This window comes from Phytophthora sojae (genome assembly GCF_000149755.1).
Source record: "Phytophthora sojae unplaced genomic scaffold PHYSOscaffold_8, whole genome shotgun sequence".
NCBI classification, from domain to species: domain Eukaryota; phylum Oomycota; class Peronosporomycetes; order Peronosporales; family Peronosporaceae; genus Phytophthora; species Phytophthora sojae.
In genome coordinates, this window is record NW_009258122.1 from 1,698,437 (window position 1) to 1,721,310 (window position 22,874).

Consider the following 22,874-nt stretch of genomic DNA (forward strand, 5'->3'; position numbering starts at 1 on the left):
TAAAATATTCATAGGTCTGGATAGGGTCTTACTGACCCGAAGCCTTACCAGACCCGCAAAAGACCTGTTTAATAATCTTCCCAGCCAGCTAACGCGATAATACATGTCTGCATTGCCTGTACAGAGTAATACATCGGCCTCTGACCTACCGGTAGTCGATACCAAGGCTGTCGGCAACACGCTCATAACCGCCTCTGGGCGCTGAGCGTTTAGACCGTAAGATCGCTGGCCAGGATTTGGAAGAGCCACCGCCGTCCTATGGTCGAGATCTTCGTCCGGTCCGCACGATAATCCGCCAGCGGTCGCTCGACCCCAAAGGTCAAGCCCAACGCCCCCAACACATCGCGATTCGCCTTTCAACGTCCACTACGTCTCTTGTGGGGGAGGGGGGCTCACCACGGCGATCATGCGCGTCACCGCTCCGTTTGTCGTAGCTGCGGGCGCTTACGCCGCGTGCGCCAACGCACTGAGTGAGGAGAACAGCACGCAGCAGCATCTCGTGCTCGCCGCCGCGGACGAGGCCTGCTACTGGCAGCAGGATCTGTCCTGCGACCTCGAGGACGCGGCCAACACGCTGCGCCTCGGCGTGGAGAACGAGTGCGACGTGCCGATCCCCGTCCCAGTGGACAACTACGTGGAGGACCTCCGAATCAACAAGTACGACGTCCCCGCCGAGGGCAGGGCGACCCAGCAGCCCTTCGTGCAGATCTCGGGCAGCAACGGCAAGCTGGCCGTGGCGACGAGGAAGGCCACCTGGTACAAGTACGTGACCGACGCGGCCTCGGTGCAGAGCGACATCCGGTTCAACGGCCCCGGCATGTACGACATGGTGATCCTCGCCAACGACTACAACGGCGAGGCCTCGTGCCTCGGCTGTATCGCCGTGCTGGACAAGTTCCGCCCGCGTTACGGCACTGCCGGCACCTGTCCGGACGCGTCGAGCGACGCGCAGAAGGTGACCAAGCCTCTGACTCAAGCAGCGTTCAATGAGCTCAAGACTCTCGAGACCGGGTACCAGACGTACACTGCGAGCAGCAACGTCGTCAACAACCCCAACAGCGGCGGGACGTGCTACCTGGACGAGGACACGGCGCCCGTCAAGAAGTCCTTCTACGGGAGGGAGAAGGAGTGCGACGACCTCAGTGATCTGTGCTACAGCAGCACCATGCTGTCGTCCAACCTGGTGAGTCTCAAGACGGCGCCCTTCACGGCGACCAGCACGTCACTTCAGACGGCCTACGCGACGTTGGAGTCGACGCTGAACCAGCAGTGCACTTGGTGCTGCCGGAAGAAGTCCGTGCTCCGAGAATACTACACCAAATACTACTGCCCCGCCGACTACAGCCCGCCGTCCAGCTTCAGGACCGTGTGTGCCTACGACAACACTCTCCCGAACAAGTGCACCTTCAATACGTGCATTGAGGGCAAGGGGGCGGACATTGTCACGGCTTCCGTCGTCGTCAAGTCCACCGTCCAGACAGCGTCCACTAACGTGCTCAACGCGCTGCCCAAGAAGCCCGACGGCAGCGACGTTACCAAGCACGTCTACTACAGCATCCCCTGCACCAGCTTCAGCGCCACGGACACCAACTGCCGCTACACGGCCAAGCTCTCGCAGCTGCTCGACGTCCGGAGGGCCTTCACCACGACGCTCCCGACCCCGCCCACGACCCTCGACGTCAAGGACTTCGTCTTCTGGCGCTACAACGTCAACGGCAAGAGCTTCGTCAGGTGGGACCCGCTCGCCGACACCGCCATCACGTTCACGGACCCGACCACGACCATCGTGCTGGAGGCCTGGACGGCGTGCGGCATGGCCTACACCACCACCTTCACCGTCAACCTGTATCTGCACAGCACGCTGGCGTGCTCCAAGTTCCCTGCGATGTGGAAGGTGGTGGAGAAGCCCGGCGTGCAGGGCTCCGAGGGAACCTACTGCGCGTACGGAGGCAGCGACTTCGCCGTCCTGAAGCTCGACATGGTCGTCGCGGACGTGCTGCAGCAGAGCGACACCACCGTCACGGGATCGTACACGGGCGTCACGTGCAGCATGATGGTCAAGCCGACGGGCGGCACCGACACGAGCGTCGTCAAGGTGCTGGAGGACTCGTCGGCCGCCACTATCAGCAAGTACTACGGCGTGGAGCTCGTGAACAATCCCAGCACGGCGCAGAAGACGACGGGGGTCGTCCGCTGCACGTTTACGCGTACTCCGCGCACGAACCTTCTCGCTTTGGCGTTGGAAGCTGTTGGTACGGACGCCAACTCGATCGAGTGCAGTCACACGTTCACGATCACCGACTGCGATAAACCCCATTTTTTATTGGGAAACGATGTGTGTGCGAATAAGTGCGCGGGAGACGCATCGCCAGGGATGTATGAGGCGTGCGGTGGCTCCATTGTGACGTCCACATCGACGGATACGCTGCTGAAGCCGTCGACTACACCGACGTGCTGCACGAAATGCTCGCAGGCGCTGGCGTGCAACGCTGTCGGATCGACGGATGTCAAGCGCTGCGAGCCTCCATGGACCCCGGTGCTTCTTACGGAGGCGACGGACTTGGAGCCGTTTGATGCAACGATAGCCGTGCTCGTTGGTGCAAGTGCTGCGGTCGCTGTCGCAGTGTTAAGCGTTTTCAAGCACCGTGCACATGTCGGTGCACCACAACCGGACGACAGTCAAGGCGGATATTACACGTTGATCGACTAACTGCCGTAGAACTCATGCGTGAACGAATAAGCTGCATTTGTTGGTTCCCCCAACGTTCTGTCCATATTGTCGTGTAGGATTTTCGTGAAGTACTAATAGCAGCTTTTGTAGGTTAATAGGAATGCCAGAATGCCCTAGCACTGGAGTGTATAAGCTTGCTCGTCCAACCCCAATGTTTGCTTCACTAGAACTTTGCACGTAGTATATCAATGCACTAACTTTCAACGCAAGCAACCCAACCATAGCACGCTTCAAGCACGATCAGTCAATGTATTCGTTTGCCTAGCCACTCAAAAGGGTCAAACCACTCAAAAAGGTGATAACAGTCTCGAATGATGCTCGTGACAGACAAGCGAGCCTAGCGCAGCAACGGGTAGTAGGCGTCATCGACCAGCTGAGAAGACTGCGAGGCCACCACGCGACGACGAACCACAACGAGCGCCACCACGGCAACCAACGCCGTGACACCGAGCAAGGCCGTGGCGGCCGGGTGCTCCTGGGCAGTCGCAGTGAGCAGCACCGCCGCGTCGTAGCCGTAGTCGCTGCTTGAGTAGGCGCCCTCGGAGTTCGGCTCGCAACGCATGATGTCGGCCTTGTCGTTGGGCAGGTCGAGCAGCGCCGTGCACGTGACCTCCGTGTCACCGCAGCCCTGGCAGCACGGCTTCTCGCCCGTCTCGACGATCGTGCACTTGTCGTCGGCCTTGACAACGATCCCTCCGCACGCTTCGTACAGTCCGGCCTGGTCGTCGCCAGCGCACGCGTCGTACTCGCACTTGGAGTCGGGGGTGTCGAACGTCGGGCCCTTGCAGTCCGAAATGGAGAAGTCGCGCATGCACGTCTCCGTGCGGTCATTTCCGCTGAACAGCTTGTAAGTGAACGCGCACTCCACGTGGAAGCCCGTGGCAGCTTCGGTGTTGGCCTTGTTGAGCATCGTGACGGCGAACCGAGTGACGATTTCGGGAGACTTCTCCGTCACACTCAGGATCGTCGCGGGGGTGCGGCCTTCCAGCGCACCCGTGCACTCGACCTTCGAGACCTTCATGCGCAGCTCGTCGCGAGAATAGAGCAGGCCGGCGTTCGGGTGGAAGTCGAAGGTCAGCTCGGCAAAATCGCTGCCCGGGTACGCGCACATGCCGGGGCCGATCGGCAGCCTGGACACGGACGTCTGGTACCACATGTCGTTGAACTTCTCGCACACGCTCACGGGACTGTTGACGTGTAGGTGGACGTAGAAGAAGAAGCGACGCACCAGGCCGCACTGCGTCCACGCCTCCAGCACGATCTTGGTCTCCGGGTTGGAGAAGGTCAAGACGTCGTCGTTCTCGTACTCGATCTCGCCATAGGACGAGTGCCTGTCGGTCTTCCAGAGCTGCCACGACTCGCCCTCCGAGACGATCTTGAAGCGCCAGTACACGTAGTCCGTGGCCTCGGCGTTGCCGTACGAGGGCGCAACGTTGAGCTGCTCCGTCGTTTCGATGAGCTCCGAGAGCTTGGAGCGGAACTCGCAGTCGCCGTCGGTCGCACCGAACGCAGTACAGTCGAGCGAGCGGTGGATTTGGGTCACGGTCTGGTACGCCTGGTCCTCCACTTCAGCGAGCACCGATTCGGACTCGGCCTTGGCAGCCTCGGTGATACAGGCAGTTACGGTCGCCATCGTGTCGCCGTTCATGACGAGGCACTGCTTGAACGAGCACTTCTGGTCGATGTCGCCGTCACAGGAGCGCACGTCAAAGTCCGAGCCGCAGCGGTAGTCCGTCCACCACTCCTTGAGCGCCGTCTCCATCTTGCAGCACCTCGTGCACTGACCAGCGGGCACAGGCTCCGCCGTGTTGTCGCATTCCGCGTGGTCATTGTTGGCGCCTCTGGGGCCACCTCGGCGGTCGCCGCCCTTCACCAACGGGTTCTTCTTCACTTTGTCGTTGTTCAGTAGATCGTCCAGCACTTTGCTCTTGTCGAAGCACTCGCTGGCCTGGCCACAGCCCCGGTTCTTGTAGTCCTTGTCGAAGAAGTCGCGTCGGCTGAACGACTCGGAGTCGCACCGGTTGTCCACACTGCACGCGTCGTTGGTAGCCTTCTTGGCGAAGTCGAAGTACTGCGTGGCGAGCGCGCTGGCCTTGTCCAGGTTCGCGTCCGTGAGCTCGGCCGAGTCCGAGCAGTGAACGGGGTCAGCGAGGTCGTCACAGAAACTCTCGGGGCACGGCGTCGTGGCCTTGGGGCGGTTGTAGTCCACGATGACGAGACAGCCCGAGCATGTCGCGCTCGAAAAGTAGTCGTACGCGCTCACCTCGAGGCTGTACTTGCCGAAGGATGAGAACTTAATGTCGTCGATCTTTGCGTCGCGGTTCATCTGGTAGTCCTTCCACGTGATCACCTTGTCGTACGTTGTCGTGGCCGGCCCAGCCGCCACCACCGGATTCGAGTTGGAGGCCTTGGGGTTCGTGCGCACCAGCTCCGCAAACGTTGGCGGGAAAGTCATGCCATTGCCCTGGATATCGTGCGCGCTGAACTCGCGCTTGTGCTCTCGCTCGGCAGTCAACTCGATGCGCGGGTTCAGGTATCCCTCGACGATGTTGTCGCGCTTATCGGCGACGTAGCCGTCGCTTGGGAACGGCACTGGCAGCCCCCAGTTGGTGGCCACGCCCTTGAACAAGCACACCTCCTCGTCGGTCTGCACCTTGTGCTTGAACCCGTTGCACTCGGCCCAGACGCAGGGGCACGGCTCCTCCACCACCTTCTTGCACGCGGGGTTGCCGTACTCGTTCTCGCCGAGCTCGTAGCCGGCAGGGCAGTTGCAGAAGCACTGACGGCCGCCGGTCGAGTTCAGGTACGTCACGGGGACGCCCCCGTCCAGGTTGGAGCAGTGCAGGGATCGAGTCACCGTGAACGGGTTGTACATGAAGAGATCCACCGTCTCCTCCAGGTGGATGCAGTTCTCGAACGTGCCCTCGCAGTTAGCGCCGGTGTTACAGATCTGGAAGTTGAACGTCTTGGACACGTGCGCGCTGGACTCAAACTGCATCACCTCGCCGTACGACACCTCCCCCGTCACGAAGGAGACGACCGCAATGGGCTTCGAGGTCAGGGTCACGTCTTCGTCGGCCAAGTTGATGACGGGGCCGAAGCCAGGGAACGCCTCCAGACGCTGGAGGTCGCTCGGCTGCACCTGGCTGGCCAGCAGCATGGGTGGCTGGCTCATTTGCCCGCTTGGGTATCCCCCAGCAGCCCCGCCTTGGTTCTCCATGGCCGGGTCTTCAACGCCCCGCTTGTTCTTCTCGCTGCGCTCCTCGCACGCGCCGGGCACCATCGTCGACTGGAACGTGATGGAGAGGTCGCCCCCGTAGGGACTCGTGGTGAGGCTCGTCTTGACTTGGTTCACCCACTGCTCCACGATGTCGAGGGCCGTGTCGTTCAGACACTTGGAGAAGGCCAGCACCACGGTGACTTGGCCGTTGCCATCCGTGGTTTCCTCCGACTCCGTGCACGCGATGTGACCGTCGTCCGAGTAGTAGTCGCTGTTCCTCAGAGCTTGAGCGGCCACCCCCTCGGAGATCAGCATGGAGCTCGGCAGGTCGAAGGGCAGCGCATCGAACGACACGGTGCGCTCTCTGCTCTCGGCCAGCAGCGATTCCTTGACGCCCAAGGACGCGCGCATGGCCACTGCGAGCGGCAGCTGGAGCGCGCCAAAGGCGAGCACCCCCAGTAACTTCATGGCGACTGCTGCTCTTGCTGGAGTGGGGAGAGACTTGAGGCTCGAGCGGTGGAAGTGGTCGGCCAGCGGCAAATTCGCGAATGACAAGCGTCTTTGCCTTTCAAAAGCGCGCGGGTCATCGTCCCGAGAGCAAAGATATCCTTCCTGCGCGGGCCGAAGCGTCACGATCGACTGCAACGAGGGCCTCGCGTCCGCTGATTCCCAAAGATTTCGCGCGGGGAGGAGCCGTTGTACCCGCTTCTGGCCGAGATTGACAACCATAACGGCTTTTTGATTTGGATACGGCTTTGATTTGGATACGATTTGGTTGAAGGCATGGCGCTTGATTGGCATGAGGGGTCGCCTAGGTGGGGGGGGGGGGGGGGGCTTGGATCCAAGATTGGATGTCTTCTGCTGCTGCCCCAGAAGTCCTCACCGCCACCACGGAAGGATCTCTTCTGACCGTGTGGGCGCTCAGCAAGTGAGCACGTAGTCAATCGGCTTTACAGAGTCTTCTCAGTTGAACTCGTTGGTCTGCTGCAGTCCATGTCGACAGGCATAATAGACAGGTAAGCAACCTTCCATTCCCACACGAATGCGTCCGCGGAAGTTCTGAGGACCAGCCTAACAACGAAGCTGGAAAGCATTGCAGCAAGAAGCATTGCCTGCGAGACTTCGTGCCATTGCCCTTGGATCCGCGCGAAGGGTCGGTCTTCTTCTTGGATGACCAGCATTGCAAACGGGTGGCTGCGGACGCCCCGAGAAAGATCGTGGGGACCGAGACCCCAAGTTAGACCAACGACCTCGCCAACGGTGAGCGGAGTGCTTTGGTCGCTGAGGTGGGTCAGCATTCGTCATTAGCGCCTCCGCATATGGCCGGCCATGCGCTCCCAGCAACGTGAACAGGCAGCGTCACCTCCAGGACGCGCGGCATATGCCGAGGCGAAGCAGGTTCGGGTTGCCGTTCAGGCGGAGCGTCCACAACGTCCAGGTGGTGCGGGCCAGATAGCAGATCTATTTTGGCAAGTTGGCATCAACTTGGCACTGTCTGCTCTAACAATGCTCTATTACACAGAGGATAGAGGAAACTGCATTCATAATCTGCAGCATGGCGCTGCAGAGCCTGCTCAGATAGGGAAGTGCAGATGCTTGCCTGCTCTCCATTCCACGAATACCAGTTCTTCGAGATTTACTACCCGCAAGAGCGCTACGCGGCGTTCACAATGTGTCTCGTTATTGCTGCGGCAACTATGCATACAGCACCGGCTTGCTGTGGCCTCGAAAATGCTCTGCCCGAGTAGCTACTAGCTAGGCACGTCGTGTCTATATACAGTGTAGTAAGCAAGAGGGAGCCCCGCATTCGCTACGATCTTACCCCGCACGGTAAGATAGACAGCCTCGAGCTCATCAGCAGCCCAGCCCAGCAAAGCACGGTCCGCCCACGGCGGCAACCTTCACTGGTCGCCAAGTTGAAGTTGTCGACGACGGCCTGGTGGGGTCCACACCACCGGCACCGCGATCCACTCCCCCCCATCAAGCTGATGATCAGCAGCACCATCAGCAGCTCTTCGCTCAGGCCGATGGTGTGAACTCTCAGACTCACTGTGGACATCGCAAGCAGCATCACTGCCGTCACTAACAACCGGCCTTCGGCCTCACACAACATTCAATCGCGATCGCAGCAGCACCGCAGACGGTTTGCGTCGTTTCGAAATATTGGATTGGTCGACTAGAAACGGCCTGAGTTTCTGGCGAAAAAATCAACGACGGTGCCGCACGCGGCGGCAGCGAGCTCGTGGTGGCGGGCGACAAATGAGGCCGCCAAGGCCTTGCCAGCTCTCGCTGCGGGCCATGATCGCGCTTGGGCTGCTCGCAGTCGCGAGGACTGGCGTCGCGGAAGCCACGTCTGGGTCAGAGGCGTGTGTGCCATGTTACTTCGTGCTGTCGCGGCCAATCGCGGGCCGCTCGCATTTTTCGCAGGCCCTCTATTAGGGGCCCTCTCGGCGACAGGCGGCAGATAGGCGGCCGCTTAGTAAAGTCAAGACGCCCGAATAGAGGGCGGTGCCGTCCGTTCTATGGCGCGACGATAAGATTCCAGTATAAGGAGTCAGTTGTATGGAAACTGAACGCTCGCTCTCTCTCCCCCTCTCGGCGTTCTCTTGCTGGAAAGCCCGCGACAAAACGGCCCGCGCCGCATAAAGGAAAGAAGGCAGCAGCGACCGAACGCGCGTGGAGCAGGAGGCCGATCCGTCCGGCAGCCCTCTCGTCAGCGCAGCACCAGCACACCCGCACCCGCAGCAGCAGCAGGCCCTCCTCGGCCCGCTCAGTCCGGAAGTTAAGTCCTCAGAAGAGAAGAAAGAGAACAAAAAAGCAGCGGCCAGCAGCAGCGCAGCCCCCCCCCCTCCGCAGCTCAGTCCACCCGCCCCCTCCTTCCTTCCGCACCGCACAATGAGCGCCAACTCTGACCGGAGGTGGAGCCTCGCGCGCGCCACCGAGTTCTTCAGTGGCGACGGCAAGCCCGACATGTAAATACCCATCTCTGCGTCGTCCTCCTCGCGATATAACGCTCATATCGATATGACTGGTTTATTGATATGATATGACGTTCTTCGTGTCTGCAGGCTGGACATCCGCGGCATGACGGCCGTCACCAAGGGCGCGGCCGGCAAGCGCGACAAGTTCCGCAAGAGCGTGTCGCGCTGCGGCGTGTCCATCTACGGGCCCAAGCACTCGGCGTCGGCCTCGGCCACGGACGGCGCGGCCAACCGCGAGAAGATCTTCATCGAGGACCCGCGCGCGCCCTGCCTCAACATCGACTACTCGAACGACGCGTACCGGCTGCTGCCGTCCTCGGAGAAGTTCTCGGCCCACACGGGCGTGTGCCAGATCCTCGGCACCAAGTGCATCCGTGGCGGCAAGCACCGCGTGCGCGTCGGGGACATCATCCGCTTCGGCAGCGTCGGCCTGCTGGTCACGGAGATCGACACGGGTGGCGTGGGCCCGAACGACGCCACGCTTAGCCCCTCGGAGGTCAACAGCCTCATCCAGCGCGTGGTGTGCCACGACGAGGCCCTGGCCGACGTGGACAGCGGCATGGACACGGACGACGAGAACGGCGACGCCTCGGGCAACGACGAGTCCAAGCCGCGCTCGTCGCTGCAGCGCCAGAGCACGAGCGCCATCTGCTACGTGTGCTACGACGAGACCGAGGACGACAACCCGCTCATCGCGCCCTGCAAGTGCTCGGGCGACACCAAGTACATCCACCTCAACTGCCTCAAGCGCTGGAACACGAACGGCGAGAAGAACGAGATCTGCACGGTGCTGGACGAGAGCAACGCGCGCACGTGCTCCATCTGCAAGGCCCCGTACCCGAGCAAGACGCGCCTGCCGAACGGCAAGGTGCTGTCGCTGCTGCCGGACCGCCTCAACCCGCCCTGCATCATGTTCCAGGTCGTGACCAAGCACTCGTCGTCCACGCTCAACCTGTCGACGCGCTACCAGCTGAGCTACAAGATGCTCATGGACAACGACATCCACCGTCCGCTCATGGTGGGCCGCTCGTCGCAGTGCGACCTGGTGCTCAAGTACCGCACGGTGTCCACGATCCACGCCGAGATCCACTACTCGAAGGGCGAGTTCTTCCTTAAGGACGCCGGCAGTTCGAACGGCACGCTGCGGTACATCTACCGCCCGCTGACGCTGCACAACAACCAGTCGCTGCACGTCAAGTTCGGCCGCACGGTATTATCCATCAAGCCGACCAAGAAGATCCGGCTGCCGCACTTCTTCGGCACGGCGGGCCACCTCCACGGCAGCGGTTCACGGCTCGATGATGGGGGCGTGCAGGACGACGACGAGCTGTCCAACTCGTCCACCCCCCGAAACAATAGAATCCGATACTACGCGGCGCAGCAGCAGGTGCCGACGTCGCAGCAGCAGCAACAGCAGCACGCACGCCAGAACTTGCAGACGCAGATGCAGAACTTAGATCTGTAACGTCTCGTAATGTGCGCGCTCGTTGGCTTGGACCGGATCCCGTTGCGTGTGACCTCCCGCCCCCGCCGCCATCGGCCGAGCCGCTCTTGTACCATCATCATCAAGAGCCGATGCTTGGGATATCGACCACCTCGACACCGTATCGACTCGACTTCCCGCGCCTCTGTTAATTACTTATTCGACCCAGAGATCAAGAGAGAGAAAACACCAGAAAACGGCAGAAACAGGAGAAAAAGAGGCCGGTAGCAGCGCAGAGTTTGGTCTGCCTGCACATGAAGTGACCACGTCGTCTGAATGAAGAAATGCAAACAAAAACAACAGAAAAACAAGTGAGCTGTACTGTGGTGAGAGGGAGTTGTAGGACAGACTGCCTAGGGTGCTGCAAGATGTGAAGGCGGGTTTGTCCAGGTAGGTAAGGCAGAGCAGATCGTGGAGCCGAAGATGATTAAGGAAGCGCTCAGTGCATTCATATCTTACATTGTAATACAAGTATGCGAAATGGCCATGCAGATCTCCTTCATGACTTTGCTTTAGTGACGAAACTACAATAAGGCAAACAACATCTATTCAGCAAATTGGTCGAATCTTTGGTTTGCTATCCTCGCTTCACACTGGCTGTGCGCTCAATCGTCCGTCAGGTTCGACTCGAGCACACCAATGGCCATGGACTGCAGCATGGCCTGCTGGAAGCGCGCGGCCAATGTAGGGTGCGCCTTCTGCATCCGCGCGTAGTGCGACTTGCTCAGGAAAAAGATGGAGCTGGGCGCCCGGGCCTGCGCTGTGAACTGGTGTCGCTTGTGCAGGATCATCTCGGACGCGCCCACCAGACCTCCCTGGCACACGCGCGTGATGCGCTTGCGGCCGCGGAAGCCTGGGCCCAGACCTTCGTGGATCTTGGACGGCATGAACACGTCCACCTTGCCGTACCCGATGAAGTAGACACCGTTAACGAGCCCACCAGCACGGTACAGCGTCTCGCCCTCCTGTTTAAGTAAGTGCGTCACGTACATCTCGCCGAGCTCCCGGGTAAGCACGGCGGCAGCTTCAGGCTGCGTTCCATCGCTGTTGGTCAGAGTGTCGTCCTTGCGGTGTGAACCATCGGGGCGAGGCAGCAGCTCGTCCAGCAACTGCCAATGTTGGCCTTCGTTGCTGCCGTTCACCGCCAACGCCGGTGCCGACTCACTAAGCGGCAGCACGCCCTCAGACACCAGCAGCTCGTCCTCGCACCACTCCAATGCCTTGTCCAACGTATCGAACACCAGCGACCCCGTGCCAGATCCGTCCTCCTTCTCGATCACATCGTGGACGCGCAGCAACCGCTCTGCATCACTCGGAACGCTCGCGAAAATGAGAGCAATGCCGTGCTGCGCCAGCAATTCCTTGGTGGCGTTGAAGCAACTCCGCACAGCCGTAGCATCCACACCGCTCACCTTTTCGAAGTCCAGGATAAAGTACCGAGTGCGAGCGGCGTGAAGTGCCGCCGGTCCGCTCTTGCCAACAGCCTTGGGCGTGGACGAGTAGCCGTGAATCTCGTGGTCGTCGAAAACCGAGTCCAGCGTGGCGAGGTCGTCGTTGAAAGTGTCCTCCAGCGACCGGGCCACGTACGGCGAGGGCGCGTGACGCCGGGTTAGCAGCGGGGACGCACCGGAAAGCGTGCTGGTTTGGGCCTCCTGCTTTTCAGTCGTGGTCACCAGTACGTGACGACGTACTTCGTCCATGACCTTCACACTCGAGCCGAAGAAAATGTAGCCTTCCAGCTCCAGCGTCACGATGGACATCCTCATGTTCTGCAGCAGCACTCGCTCACGCAGGTCACGCTCCACACGCGAGCGCTTCATCACACGGTTGATGCGTGACGTCGCAATGTACGAGTAGATGAAGTTGAAGCCCGCAGCAACGATGCCTATGGCGATACCCAATTCCAAATTGACGAAGACCATGGACAGGAACGTGAACCAAACGATGCCGTACTCGCGCGGGAGGAGCTTGTTGCGCGCGTGGTAGAGCCACTCCAGCATCAGATCAAGACACACGAGCATCTGCAGCGCACCGAAGAATACCTTGGGCACATACGCTATGATGGAGAACGGGCTCAGCACGATGGCAATCTCCAGGAAGAAGACAATGAGACCGACGTAGCGGGTATCGAGCTTGCCACGCAGTGTGAAGATGGTCTGTGAGAAGAGGTACGAGCCCGTGAAGCCGCCACCGAGACCCGACAGCAAGTTGCTGATGCCGACAGTCTGCAGCTCGTGGTTGTGGTCCAGTGGCTTGCCCAGCGCCGTCTCGACAGCGGCCACGTCCAGCGACGACGAGAAGGCCACCACAAAGTACATGGCGATCCAGGTCGGGATCTGGTCAGTCAGGTGAGAGAAGTTGATCTTGGAGAAGTCGTAGAACCCGTAGATCTGCGTAATACTGCGCGGCGACGGAGGCGGCTCGGCCACCCATCCGGCCGCACGCGCTTCATCCAGAGACGTCCCCGTGACCAGCAGCAAGCCGTAGAAGGTGATCAGCATGGCGGCCAGGCAGCAGGGCATCACGGCCATGTGGTCGTAGCGCGAGTTGACCCAGAAGATGATGGTACCAGCAATGACGCCGGGCACGGACAGCACCAACGCGTTCCAGTCGGCGAGCTTGACCCAGTCGGTGGGCTCCTTGATGCTCTCCGTGGTCATCATCGACAGGCCAGCCTCCATGGCGTAGAAGCCGATGAAGGCCAGGTACCCGCCGACCACGGGCATAGGCAGGTACTGCACGAAGCTGGCCAGGCGCAGCTTGCCCGTGACGATGAGCGCCGCGCCCAGCACGGCCGTGGACACGGCCATGGTGAAGAGCGTGGTGGCCAGCACCTCCTCCATGGAGAAGTCGTCGCCCCTCAGCTCGTGCAGCGTCTTGATGATGGACGAGCACATAGCCGAGAGGAAGATGAGGCCCGCGTCCTGCACCTGGCCCATGGCGAAGGGCAGCGAGCTGACGCACGAGAAGCAGATCTGGTGCACGGCCGCCGACACGAGCACGAGCTTGACCAGGTCGTTCATGTAGGGCTGGAACTCCGGGTCTCGGAAGATGATTTGCGCGAAGCTGATCATGAGCGGCACGAGGATCACCGTGTTGAGCACGCCGTAGACGCCGATCTTGATCTTGCGCTGCGTCGGGGTCAGCACGGGCCCGTCCTTGGGGTGCAGCAGCGACGTGTTCTCCTGCACGTCCACGACGATGTCATCCATGGAGGCGGCGGCTACGCCCGCGCGGCGCGGGTGATACGAGTGGCGCGGCGTCTTCATGTGGCCGCCGGCCACGGGCGGCACGCCTCGCATGGAGAGCGGCGTGCTGCCATCGTACGTGCGGCTGAGCGTCCCGGCCGGAGACTCCGGCTGCAGCAGACTTCCGAAGTCGCGCCGGCCCGGAAGAGGCGAGCGGCGCATCCGCGGCGTGCGCGCTGTCGCTCCGGTGGAATCCATCAGCGGAGGCCCTCGAGGTGGCGAGTCCCAGACAGGAGGAGAATCGAAAAGTGTGACGCGGAGCCAGCCGACCACGCACGAGGCCCCGTCTATTGGCGGCAGGGGATGCTCAGCGGCAACAGCAGCTCCGGACGTATGTATGAGAGCAGCACAGCACAGCAGGGCTGGTAAAAGCGGTCGCTGTGACCAGGCCGAGGTATGTTTTGCTCGAGTGTTGATTGCTGAAGTGCAGGCAGGCCGCGCGGTCCGGTCAGCTGGCCGCGGACGCAGAGAGCGACCACGGCGGTGCATTATCCGGGCCCCGGACTCTGCAGCTTCGAGCAGCGTTTGCCTATCGGCCAGCTTGCAAATTTGAAAAATTTATGTGGACTCACTTGTCGGCCATCATGGAGCTCCACGGTCAAATCCTCGAGAGCTCGAGTGGAGCTGCGCTCGCTCGCTCGCTGGGTGGCTGGCTGGCTACTGTACAGACAAGATGTACAGCAGGATAGGGCGGCGATGCACTTCCGGTTCTATCGGACATGGTCTCCGCTCAGCGTGTCCGCCCAAAAAGTCTCGGCCGGCAGCGGACTCCGCTGCCGGCCGAGACTTTTTGGGCGGGGATGCTCCGGTCTCCCTCGAGCTTGGGCTTGGCAGCACCAGGCCTGATCTCATGGAGGCTTTGTCATAGCTGGGGTCACCACGGTGCCCGCGGTTTTGCACTCATCGGCGGAATGGAGGACGTCGTCCATATTGTGCTCTTCAAGATCGATCTGGGCTGCTGGAAGCTCGCAGTCGAGTTTAGTTTGGCCAGTTATCGCTGTGCTTGGAAGACCACAGGGCAACCGCGCGGCTGGGACAGCGGTGCTCGCAATATTTCGTCAGACGGTGAACACCCACGCGATCGGAGAGATGTTCCGCCCTGCTTTTCCGACACTGGAGCTGGAGCTCGCCAACGAATGGCTCGGAGAGCGACAGCAAAAATTCTCGGCGCGCGTGGCGAGGTGATTTGTCTTGCCTGGGACAGTCTCGAGGCCAGCAGCCAGCAACACTCGCGGCGTGCTCGACCGAAGGGGGCGTGCCGACAGCGCCGACGTGGCCGTCAACACACCGGCGCCAAAACACTCTTCCTGATCGTGTTTAACCCCATGGAGAAAATGGAGAGCGGAGCAATAGAGATCGTCGCTATGGTGGTCAACTCGGCCGTTCTCGACCGTTGATTCAGGCAGAAGATCGATCTAAGATCCAAGGGTCGCGGATCCGTGTCAAGTTTGACAAGCATCAGTCTCCGATAGAGTCGCCTCGAGGACATCGAGGCAATGCGTCTTGCACCCTCGGCGCTGGGGCTGCTGATCTTCATGACCACACTCCAACAGATTGAGCCGGCCACGCTGAAATTCAACAGCCACTTGGCAGTGTCGCTCTCCGGCAACGGCACGTCCTTCATCGCGTCGGCGGGGGAGCTGCCCAGCGAGCTGCTCCTGACGCAGTTCGCCGACAAGAGAACCACCAAGAAGAAGGTCAAGAAGAGCGCCGACAGCAACGTGATAGTCGAGGAGGACATGGTCATGTGCTCGCAGGACCCCGCGGCAGTCTACGACGGAGAAATTGACGTCCTCCTGCTGTTCTCCAAGTGCGTCGAGAGCTCAACGCTGGCCACGGTCGAAACGTGGGCACTGGACATGCACAAGATTGTGGAGGACACTGTCAGGTCGTACGATGGCGTGACCCTAACGTTCAAGGCCACGATGGTGTCTGGGAGCTGCTCGAAGTCGGCGTACGGCACTGCGGCCGAGGTCACTGGAGACGACTTGGATCGGGCCGCTGCACTCCCGGGTCTGGGCGACGTCTACCCCCTCGACTCGGTAACAAGCGCAACTGACGGCTTCACTGCGGTCATCTCCTTCGCGACGGACGAAACTTCGTACAACGAGATCTTGTCGTTCGAGAACGTCAACCAGATCGCCAACGTGGTCAACTTTCAGCTGAGCGGCAGCAGCGAGAACTGCGAAGGCGGGTCGGAGAGCTGCATCGAGCTGAAAGAGGACGACGACCTCTTCATGTACAACCCGTTCACTGTCACCCAGTCGCTCAACTGCGCGGACCTCGAGAACGGCGTCCCGGTCACACTCGTCGGCGACGATGGCACCCGCCAGTGCTTCTGTGGCTGTCCTGCTGGCTACGAAATGAAGACGAAGGGGAGCGATAAAGCGTGTGTAAAAGTCGGGAGTGCCTCGACCTGTGTGTGGAGCAAGGTGAGCGGCTTCAAGCACCAGGTGAACACCAAGTCCAGCGTCTGCACATTCGACCACGTCGTGGACAAGTGGGGGATCCCGCTGCCCCTCCCGACCAGCGGGTATGGTTCCAGTAAGCTGTTGCTGCTTGCGGATGCCTCGCTGGACCCACGCATCCGCGTGTCTGCAGTGAAGAAGCAAGACCCAGAGTACTACGCAGGCTTCCTCATCCCTATCCTCAGCAGCGTTCAATCGTCTTGGCCCCTAAAGTTTTCAGAGGTAGTGGCAAAAACTCCGAGCGCAGCAAAGTTTGACCCAATGTATTCAAGCGGGGACGATCTCCCCATACACGACGCTGCCAAGACTTGGAAAGACTACCAGTCCAACCGAGCTGAAGCCGTGAACAGTATCGTTTTCAAGGACTACGGCAAGTACCGACTGGAGATGGATGCGTACGACTACTACTCCAGCGCTTCATGCGCTGGGTGTATCGCTATCCTAGATAACTATCGGCCTCGAGCTGCCACGAAGTGTCCGTCTAGCTTCTGTGACTCGGTGTCAGGTACCGCTGATTGTGGATGCACGGCCGAGCTAACGCTCGACAACATGGCCAAGGCAAACGGACTGATCCAACAGTACATCGACTTCGGGGAGCAAGCCGAGAACGACGGCTGCAGCGGGAACAACCGCTGCGACTTGCACCAGTTCACCAAGAAGAATTTCTTCGAATCCAAGTACACTCGCTATTCGCACGACGAGAGTATCTCGTGCTTCGACCCGGACTTGGTCCTCGGCGATATCCTGTATCACGAGAAGATGGCCGTAAATCCGCTGAAAAAGACTGACGGCACATGCCACGACGTCGTGAAGCCCGTGCCGGCGGGTCAATGCACGCGCTGCTGCAAAATGTCGACTGCGCTGCGGGAGTTCTGGACGGATTATCGGTGTGGATCTGACTACGATGCGCGGTATTGCGAGGGTGACAGCGATCAGACGTGTACATTTGAGCAGTGCCTGGTGGTTAATGGCGACACGCTGGCAACTGTCACCGCTCGGATCAAACCCGGTATCGCTGACGAGTCCAAGAAAGTTTTGCAGCAGCTGCACGAGGAAGACTACCAGACTGTGACCCAAGTGCACCGTGCACTCGAGTGTACGTCGTACTACGGCGACGACGGCCAATGCGTGTACATGGCGAAGCTTTCCGAGCTTATCGAGACGACGCAGACTTTGAACTTCGAGGGAGATCTCGATCTCAACAGCTTCGTCCATTGGCGCTTCAAAGTGAACGGCGACTCGGAGAAGTGGCAGCTGTGGAAGACCAGGCGCCAAACGAGCGCTGAAACCGGGTGCCACTGGGCGACCTGCGAAGCTGTGTACGACAACGATGCGGTGCTGACGTTCTCCGACCCCGAGACGAAGATATCGATCGAGGCGTGGACGCAGTGTGGACTGGTGCGCAGTTTCTTCTTCTACGTGCATCTACACGTGAACAGTGCCGTGGATGTGTGCAAACACTTCGACGAGATGTGGTACCAGACGTCCGTCTCACGACTCCCGATCGCAGCGCAAATGTGCGCGTACCCTGGCAGCGACTTCGCTGAGTTGACGTTTGATTTTCACCCGAACGTTGGCCTCCAATACTCGCGCACTCAGTTGGGGATGAAGGTGTCCGAGGTTGTTTGTACCGGAACGTTGGAGAACCGCACTCCAGTTGAAATCCTCAAGGTGACGAAAGACTCGCCTGAGATCGTAACGCGCTTCGGCGTGGAGATACTGCACGCTCCGAGTACCGAGGCGCTCACGAACTTCGATGTATCGTGCGACTTCACGTACCTGGATTACTCAGGGACTGCTCATGCGAAGACGTGCGGTCGGTCGTTCTCTATTGCCGACTGCAAAGGCCCGCAGTTCGATTTACCGAACGCAGAGTGCGAGTTCGACGCATGCGCGGGCAAAGCCAATGCTGGCTTGTACGAGGCATGCGGTGGGAAGATCATCAGGAGCACGGAGACCAGCACCTACGTGGATTCGGGCGAGAAAGAGTGCTGCCAAGGCTGCGCACATACGAAGGTTGTGTGCACGGGGCTGATGGATGTACCCGAGACGGATGCCGAGCTCATGCGTTGTGAACCTGCGGGTGTCAACGGGGCTTACGGAAACTATTACTTCCCCGTCTCCTTGCTCGCCCAGGTCACACATAACCACGCTGTCGCCATGTTGCTGCTGAGCGGTGGGGCGGTGGCTGTTGCGACCACACTCGTAGCTCTTCGCCGCCGCAGAACTGCTATAAGTTCTGCGCAGTTTGACTACGACGCGTACCTGCCGCTGCTGTCCTAGGGTACATCAATTTGAAGAGAGAGATTGCTTCAGAATGGACAACTATATCGTGAATCACGACCTGCACTACAGTACAAAAAAACTATCAAGCTCGTACTTGCGAGTTATTTGGAACGCCCACTTCAAGCTCAGTTCAGGGCCGGGTAGATGTACTCGTCGTACACGGGTGCCCATTTGCAGTACTTCTCGTCGAGGCACCAGCAGCTGTGAGTGACATTGGGAGCGACGTGCAGGAAGAGTCCTCCGCGCTCATCCATCGTGCGCCGTCCTCTTGGTACTCCAGCGTCTCAGTCATGTTGACAGCGGTCATGTTCATGAAGCTCGTCTCGATCTCGTCGATTGTGTCCACCTCGGAGTAGCGACCGAAGATGCAGCTCTCCCACGGCATGATGGCGTCGTCAACTGGCGAGGCGAAGAAGTGCGCCTCCTCCAGCTTGAGGAAGTTGGCCCGACGGCGCTGCTGGTCGCTGATGCACTGGTCGTTGCCCGGAAGGCACGGGTTCACGTTGTTGTACACGGGCAAGAACTTGTTCGTGGTGGACCAACTGCCGAACTGCGGCCAGCGCTGGACGTTGAACTGCGCGTACTCGTACTGCGTGTCCGGGTTTTCGATCGAGAAGAGGGTGAAGTCCTTCTGCATCTTGCCGTAGTAGTCTTCCGGTGTGTACGCGGAGTAGTTGAACACCCGCTCCGGGACGATACTGGTCAGAGAGGGAGCACCTTTTTCAATGGCGATGTCGATGGCGTGGGGGCCGATGAACTGGCCGTTCTGGAGGCCGGCGAGACTGATGAAGCGCTTGGCCTTGTGGTCGTCCATTTCCTCGATCGTGGCTCGGGCGATAGGACCACCGAGCGAGTGGCCGATGATGATGTAGCCGTCGTCGAAGGCCGGATTGGTCGCCACAACTTCGCGCACAGCCTTCACGGCCGCAGGAACTTGCGTCAGGAGCGACTCGATGGAGCACTGACCGTCACAAAATGACAGCGCCACGTACTCTCGGCCTTCAGCGGTCAGATTCGCCTCGAAGTTGTGGCCGAACTCCCACGTCGTGAAGACTCCGTGGAAGAAGATGACAGGGAGCTTCGATGATGGCTCGGCGAGGCCCAGCAGGACCACTGCACTCGACAGAAGCAAGGACAGGGAGCGAACCATGACGAAAAGTGGCCAAGAACTTGGGGTGGTGAAAGTGACATTAGGGCACAACAGCCCATGGGCAAGGTGACACAACGATTCGTAGAGGCAGGTGGCGGGCCAACGATATCTTGTGGTTGTTTGTACCTGACGCGTAAGCATGGTTTTGCGTAAACTAGCTAGCAACCTCCCAAGTCGGTAGGGCCTGGGATCGTTGCCAACTCAAGCAGGTAGAACCAGTGCCTTTGAGCGATTGCCGCCTTCATGGCACTCTTCGCTCATGACTAAAAACTTAGGCAGCCCATGGTGGCGAAAGCGTTGGGAGCTTCGGCGAGGTTAGTTGGGGGTCTTCATCGATGGCAATCTTCTTGCAATCGGTCACTTCAACTTGAGCCTGTTCTATGGTCGACACCCAGGCACACCACATTTACACAATTCTGCGCTGATCGTGCCAATCAGCAAGTCAAAGTCAATGGCGGCGGCAGCGGAAGCCGAGGCGGCCGAGGCCGCGGCCCCGGCCGGGCCACCGCGCACAGCTTCTCCCTCTGACGCAGACGCTTCGGGCCATGTGCTGGCCACTGTGAGCGTCCCCACGGACGCGCCGGCCGACTCGGACGAGGAGGAGGTGACCACGGCCGAGTTCTCCGTGGACCTGGCGGACGGCCAGACGTGGGCCATCAACTTCTACGAGTGCGCGGCCGAGGGCGACCTCGAGTGCCTTGAGGAGATCCTGGACAGCGGCCGCGTGGGCGTCAACGACGTGGACGTGGACGGCTTCACGGCCCTCATGGTGGCCGCGGCCGAGGGCCATCGCGACGTGGTGCGTGCACTGCTACGACGCGGCGCGGACGTGGGCGTCCGCACGCACGAGCTCCGGTCCACGGCCCTGCACTTCGCTGCAAAGGTAGAAAAAGCGTAATTGCTAGTGAAGATATGATGAAAAGAAAAGCTCATATTATATGATTTTTGTTGTAGAATGGGGACGCGGAGATCGTGGCCGCGCTGTGCGAGTGCGACGCGGCCGTGGTGGACTGCTGGAACGTGAACGCGGACACGCCGCTGATCTGGGCGTGCATTGAAGGGCGGGCTGAGGCCGTGAAGGTGTTGCTAAAGCACGGCGCGGACGTCAACATGCTGAATCAGTACGGCGCGTCGACGCTGCTGTGCGCTGTGATGATCGGAGAGGACCCGGAGCAGGACGCGGAGAGTGACAAACGGCGGGCTGAAATAGTGAGTATGCTGCTGGAGAAGAACGGCGAGCTCGTGAACTTCCAGGACAGGGAGGGGAGCACGGCCATGCACTTGGCCGCGTCCTGCGGATACCTGGAGTGCGTCAAGACGCTGCTGAAGTTTGGGGCCGATATCACGTTGAGAAATGCGATCGGCCAGACACCGCTAGAAGAAGCGCAGGACTCGGAGCTGCGTGAGAGCGGCCCGTGTGTGGAGCACCTTCGAGGCATCTGGAGACAGCTTGAAGAGGAGGCAGCGGCCCGTATGATGGCCATGCTAGAGATGGAGGAGGAGGCGGACAAAAATGCCGTCGGCGCGACTGGAACTGGCAATGCGACGGGTAGCAAGAAGAGCAAAAAGAAGAACAAGAAAGCCAAACGCAAGGCGGCGAAGCAGCAGCATCAACTGCAACAGCAGGAGCCTGAGCAGGATCAGGGCCCCGTCAATATTGACAAACCTGCTGAAGCGGAGGCTGCTATCGAGGAACCTAGCAGCGCCGAACCTGATCTCGGCATTTCAGCAGTGAGCAGTAACGCACCTGATGCGACGGCTGACGATGTAAGCGTAGCTAGTTCAGATGAGGAAGACGACGCGTCGATGCGTGCTTCATGCGTGTCCATCGTTCATAGCGACGAAGAGAAAGCGGAGACGACTCAAGCACCGGACACCAAAGATGCTGACCCGGATGAAGCTGCACCTTCGGCTGGTGCGTGGACGACGGTGGGCAAGAAGCATCGGTCTCCTGTTGCTGCAGTCCCCAGCAGCTCGCCCAAGGAAAACAACTCACCCAAGCAGGAAAAGGCCTCGCTACCGACACCTACTCGGCGGAAGTCGGCTGCTAGTTCTCCCCCGAAACCAGCCCCGCAAAATCCTCGGCGAAAGTTCAACCAACGACCGAGCAATGTTCGAGACCGACTTTCGATCGGTGGACGGACGAACCAGACGCCAGCAACGTCCGCTACATCTTCCACAGGAAAGGAAGTGCGTGCTGTTGCACACACATCCGCCAGGGCCCAAGAGGAACGCTGGGAAAAGTCTAGTGGCTTTATTCCCACTAGTCGTACTCCTCGGTCAATCGCGTCGTCGTCGCTACTGAACCCGAATGCGCTGGCGTTCCGCTCGCTGGGACTGTCCACTGTGTCAACTAGTGCGGCAAGTGTGTTGTCCTCGGCGACCACGATTACTTCGAGCGGGCTGCCGTTTTCGTCTGCATCCCCATGGCGACCGGGCTTTGGTTCTTCTCCTTCAATGGGCCCGTACGCTGCAGCTTCTTCATCGTCGGCTGGTCTGCATTACTCTTCGGCTGGACGACTCACCTGGAAGCAGCAGCGTGCCAGCGGTAACCACCAAGTAGCACGCGAGGCTCGGGATCGATGGGTGAGCAAGCTGCGGCTCAGCAACGAGAACGTGGCCGAGACGCTGGGGTATCTGGCCTGCGGTCTATGTGGTGAACTCGTGAACGATAACTTGCAGTGCAGTGGTGGTGCGTCCGGAAGTGCTGACGAGAACACCTCCTCCGCGTGTACACAACTGTACTGCGCGTCATGCCTGCAGTCTTCGGCGTTCCGGACGGCTGATTTGACCATGTTTAAGTGCGTCAGGTGCCACGAAGTGATCTCAAAGGAGTCCATGAAGCGCAATAGTCTAGCACAAGCTCAAGCCGCAGCTCTGGGTCTCTCCATGTCGAGCTCGGCTGCAAGTGGGGCACAGGACGAGTCGACTCGTTATTCCCTCGAGGACATGCAGTATGCCCTGGAAGCCTCGGAGCCTCGGGCCACTGCCGTAGACCTGCGTGCAGTCCACTTGGTTCCAGGGACGGACCTCAGCACGCTGAGCAACGGCCAGCTCGAAGTGCTGGAAAGCGCCCACCACCTTGCTCTCGCACAGATTGTGGAACAGCGTCTTGCAAACGCGCGTGCGCTCGAGCGTCTGCAAATGGAGGAATGGCTGAAGATGCAGCGAGACGTACTGCAGTTTGCCCCGCGGTGATGGCATAACATAGAATAGATAGATACTCTTTGCTTTGTATTGTATCTCTTTCCCCAAACAACAATCGATTCTACTGTAGTCTCTCAAGTAACAACACGAATGAGACCTC

General features: G+C 59.9%; 6 protein-coding genes across 6 annotated transcripts; 3 read left to right on the top strand and 3 right to left on the bottom strand.

The window, feature by feature from the left end:
• Window positions 1–406: 406 nt before the first annotated feature.
• On the top strand, window positions 407–2,710 carry PHYSODRAFT_304600 (hypothetical protein; the record flags this gene model as incomplete). Its single annotated transcript, XM_009535327.1, has 1 exon — window positions 407–2,710. One exon carries the CDS (start codon window positions 407–409, stop codon window positions 2,708–2,710), a length of 2,304 nt encoding a protein of 767 aa, XP_009533622.1.
• A 358-nt stretch (window positions 2,711–3,068) lies between these two features.
• Window positions 3,069–6,419, bottom strand: PHYSODRAFT_317890 (hypothetical protein; the record flags this gene model as incomplete). Its single annotated transcript, XM_009535328.1, has 1 exon — window positions 3,069–6,419. The coding sequence occupies one exon, from the start codon at window positions 6,417–6,419 to the stop codon at window positions 3,069–3,071; it is 3,351 nt and encodes a 1,116-aa protein (XP_009533623.1).
• A 2,427-nt stretch (window positions 6,420–8,846) lies between these two features.
• PHYSODRAFT_548638 (hypothetical protein) lies at window positions 8,847–10,718 on the top strand (the record flags this gene model as incomplete). The annotated part of the gene is made up of 2 exons (XM_009535329.1): window positions 8,847–8,923; window positions 9,020–10,718. 2 exons carry the CDS (start codon window positions 8,847–8,849, stop codon window positions 10,395–10,397), a joined length of 1,455 nt encoding a protein of 484 aa, XP_009533624.1. The 3' UTR covers window positions 10,398–10,718.
• Window positions 10,719–11,020: 302 nt separating this feature from the next.
• Window positions 11,021–13,861, bottom strand: PHYSODRAFT_520238 (hypothetical protein; the record flags this gene model as incomplete). Its single annotated transcript, XM_009535330.1, has 1 exon — window positions 11,021–13,861. One exon carries the CDS (start codon window positions 13,859–13,861, stop codon window positions 11,021–11,023), a length of 2,841 nt encoding a protein of 946 aa, XP_009533625.1.
• A 1,337-nt stretch (window positions 13,862–15,198) lies between these two features.
• On the top strand, window positions 15,199–18,414 carry PHYSODRAFT_519031 (hypothetical protein; the record flags this gene model as incomplete). Its single annotated transcript, XM_009535331.1, has 1 exon — window positions 15,199–18,414. The coding sequence occupies one exon, from the start codon at window positions 15,199–15,201 to the stop codon at window positions 18,412–18,414; it is 3,216 nt and encodes a 1,071-aa protein (XP_009533626.1).
• A 133-nt stretch (window positions 18,415–18,547) lies between these two features.
• Window positions 18,548–19,567, bottom strand: PHYSODRAFT_337655 (hypothetical protein; the record flags this gene model as incomplete). Its single annotated transcript, XM_009535332.1, has 1 exon — window positions 18,548–19,567. One exon carries the CDS (start codon window positions 19,565–19,567, stop codon window positions 18,548–18,550), a length of 1,020 nt encoding a protein of 339 aa, XP_009533627.1.
• Window positions 19,568–22,874: the final 3,307 nt, after the last annotated feature.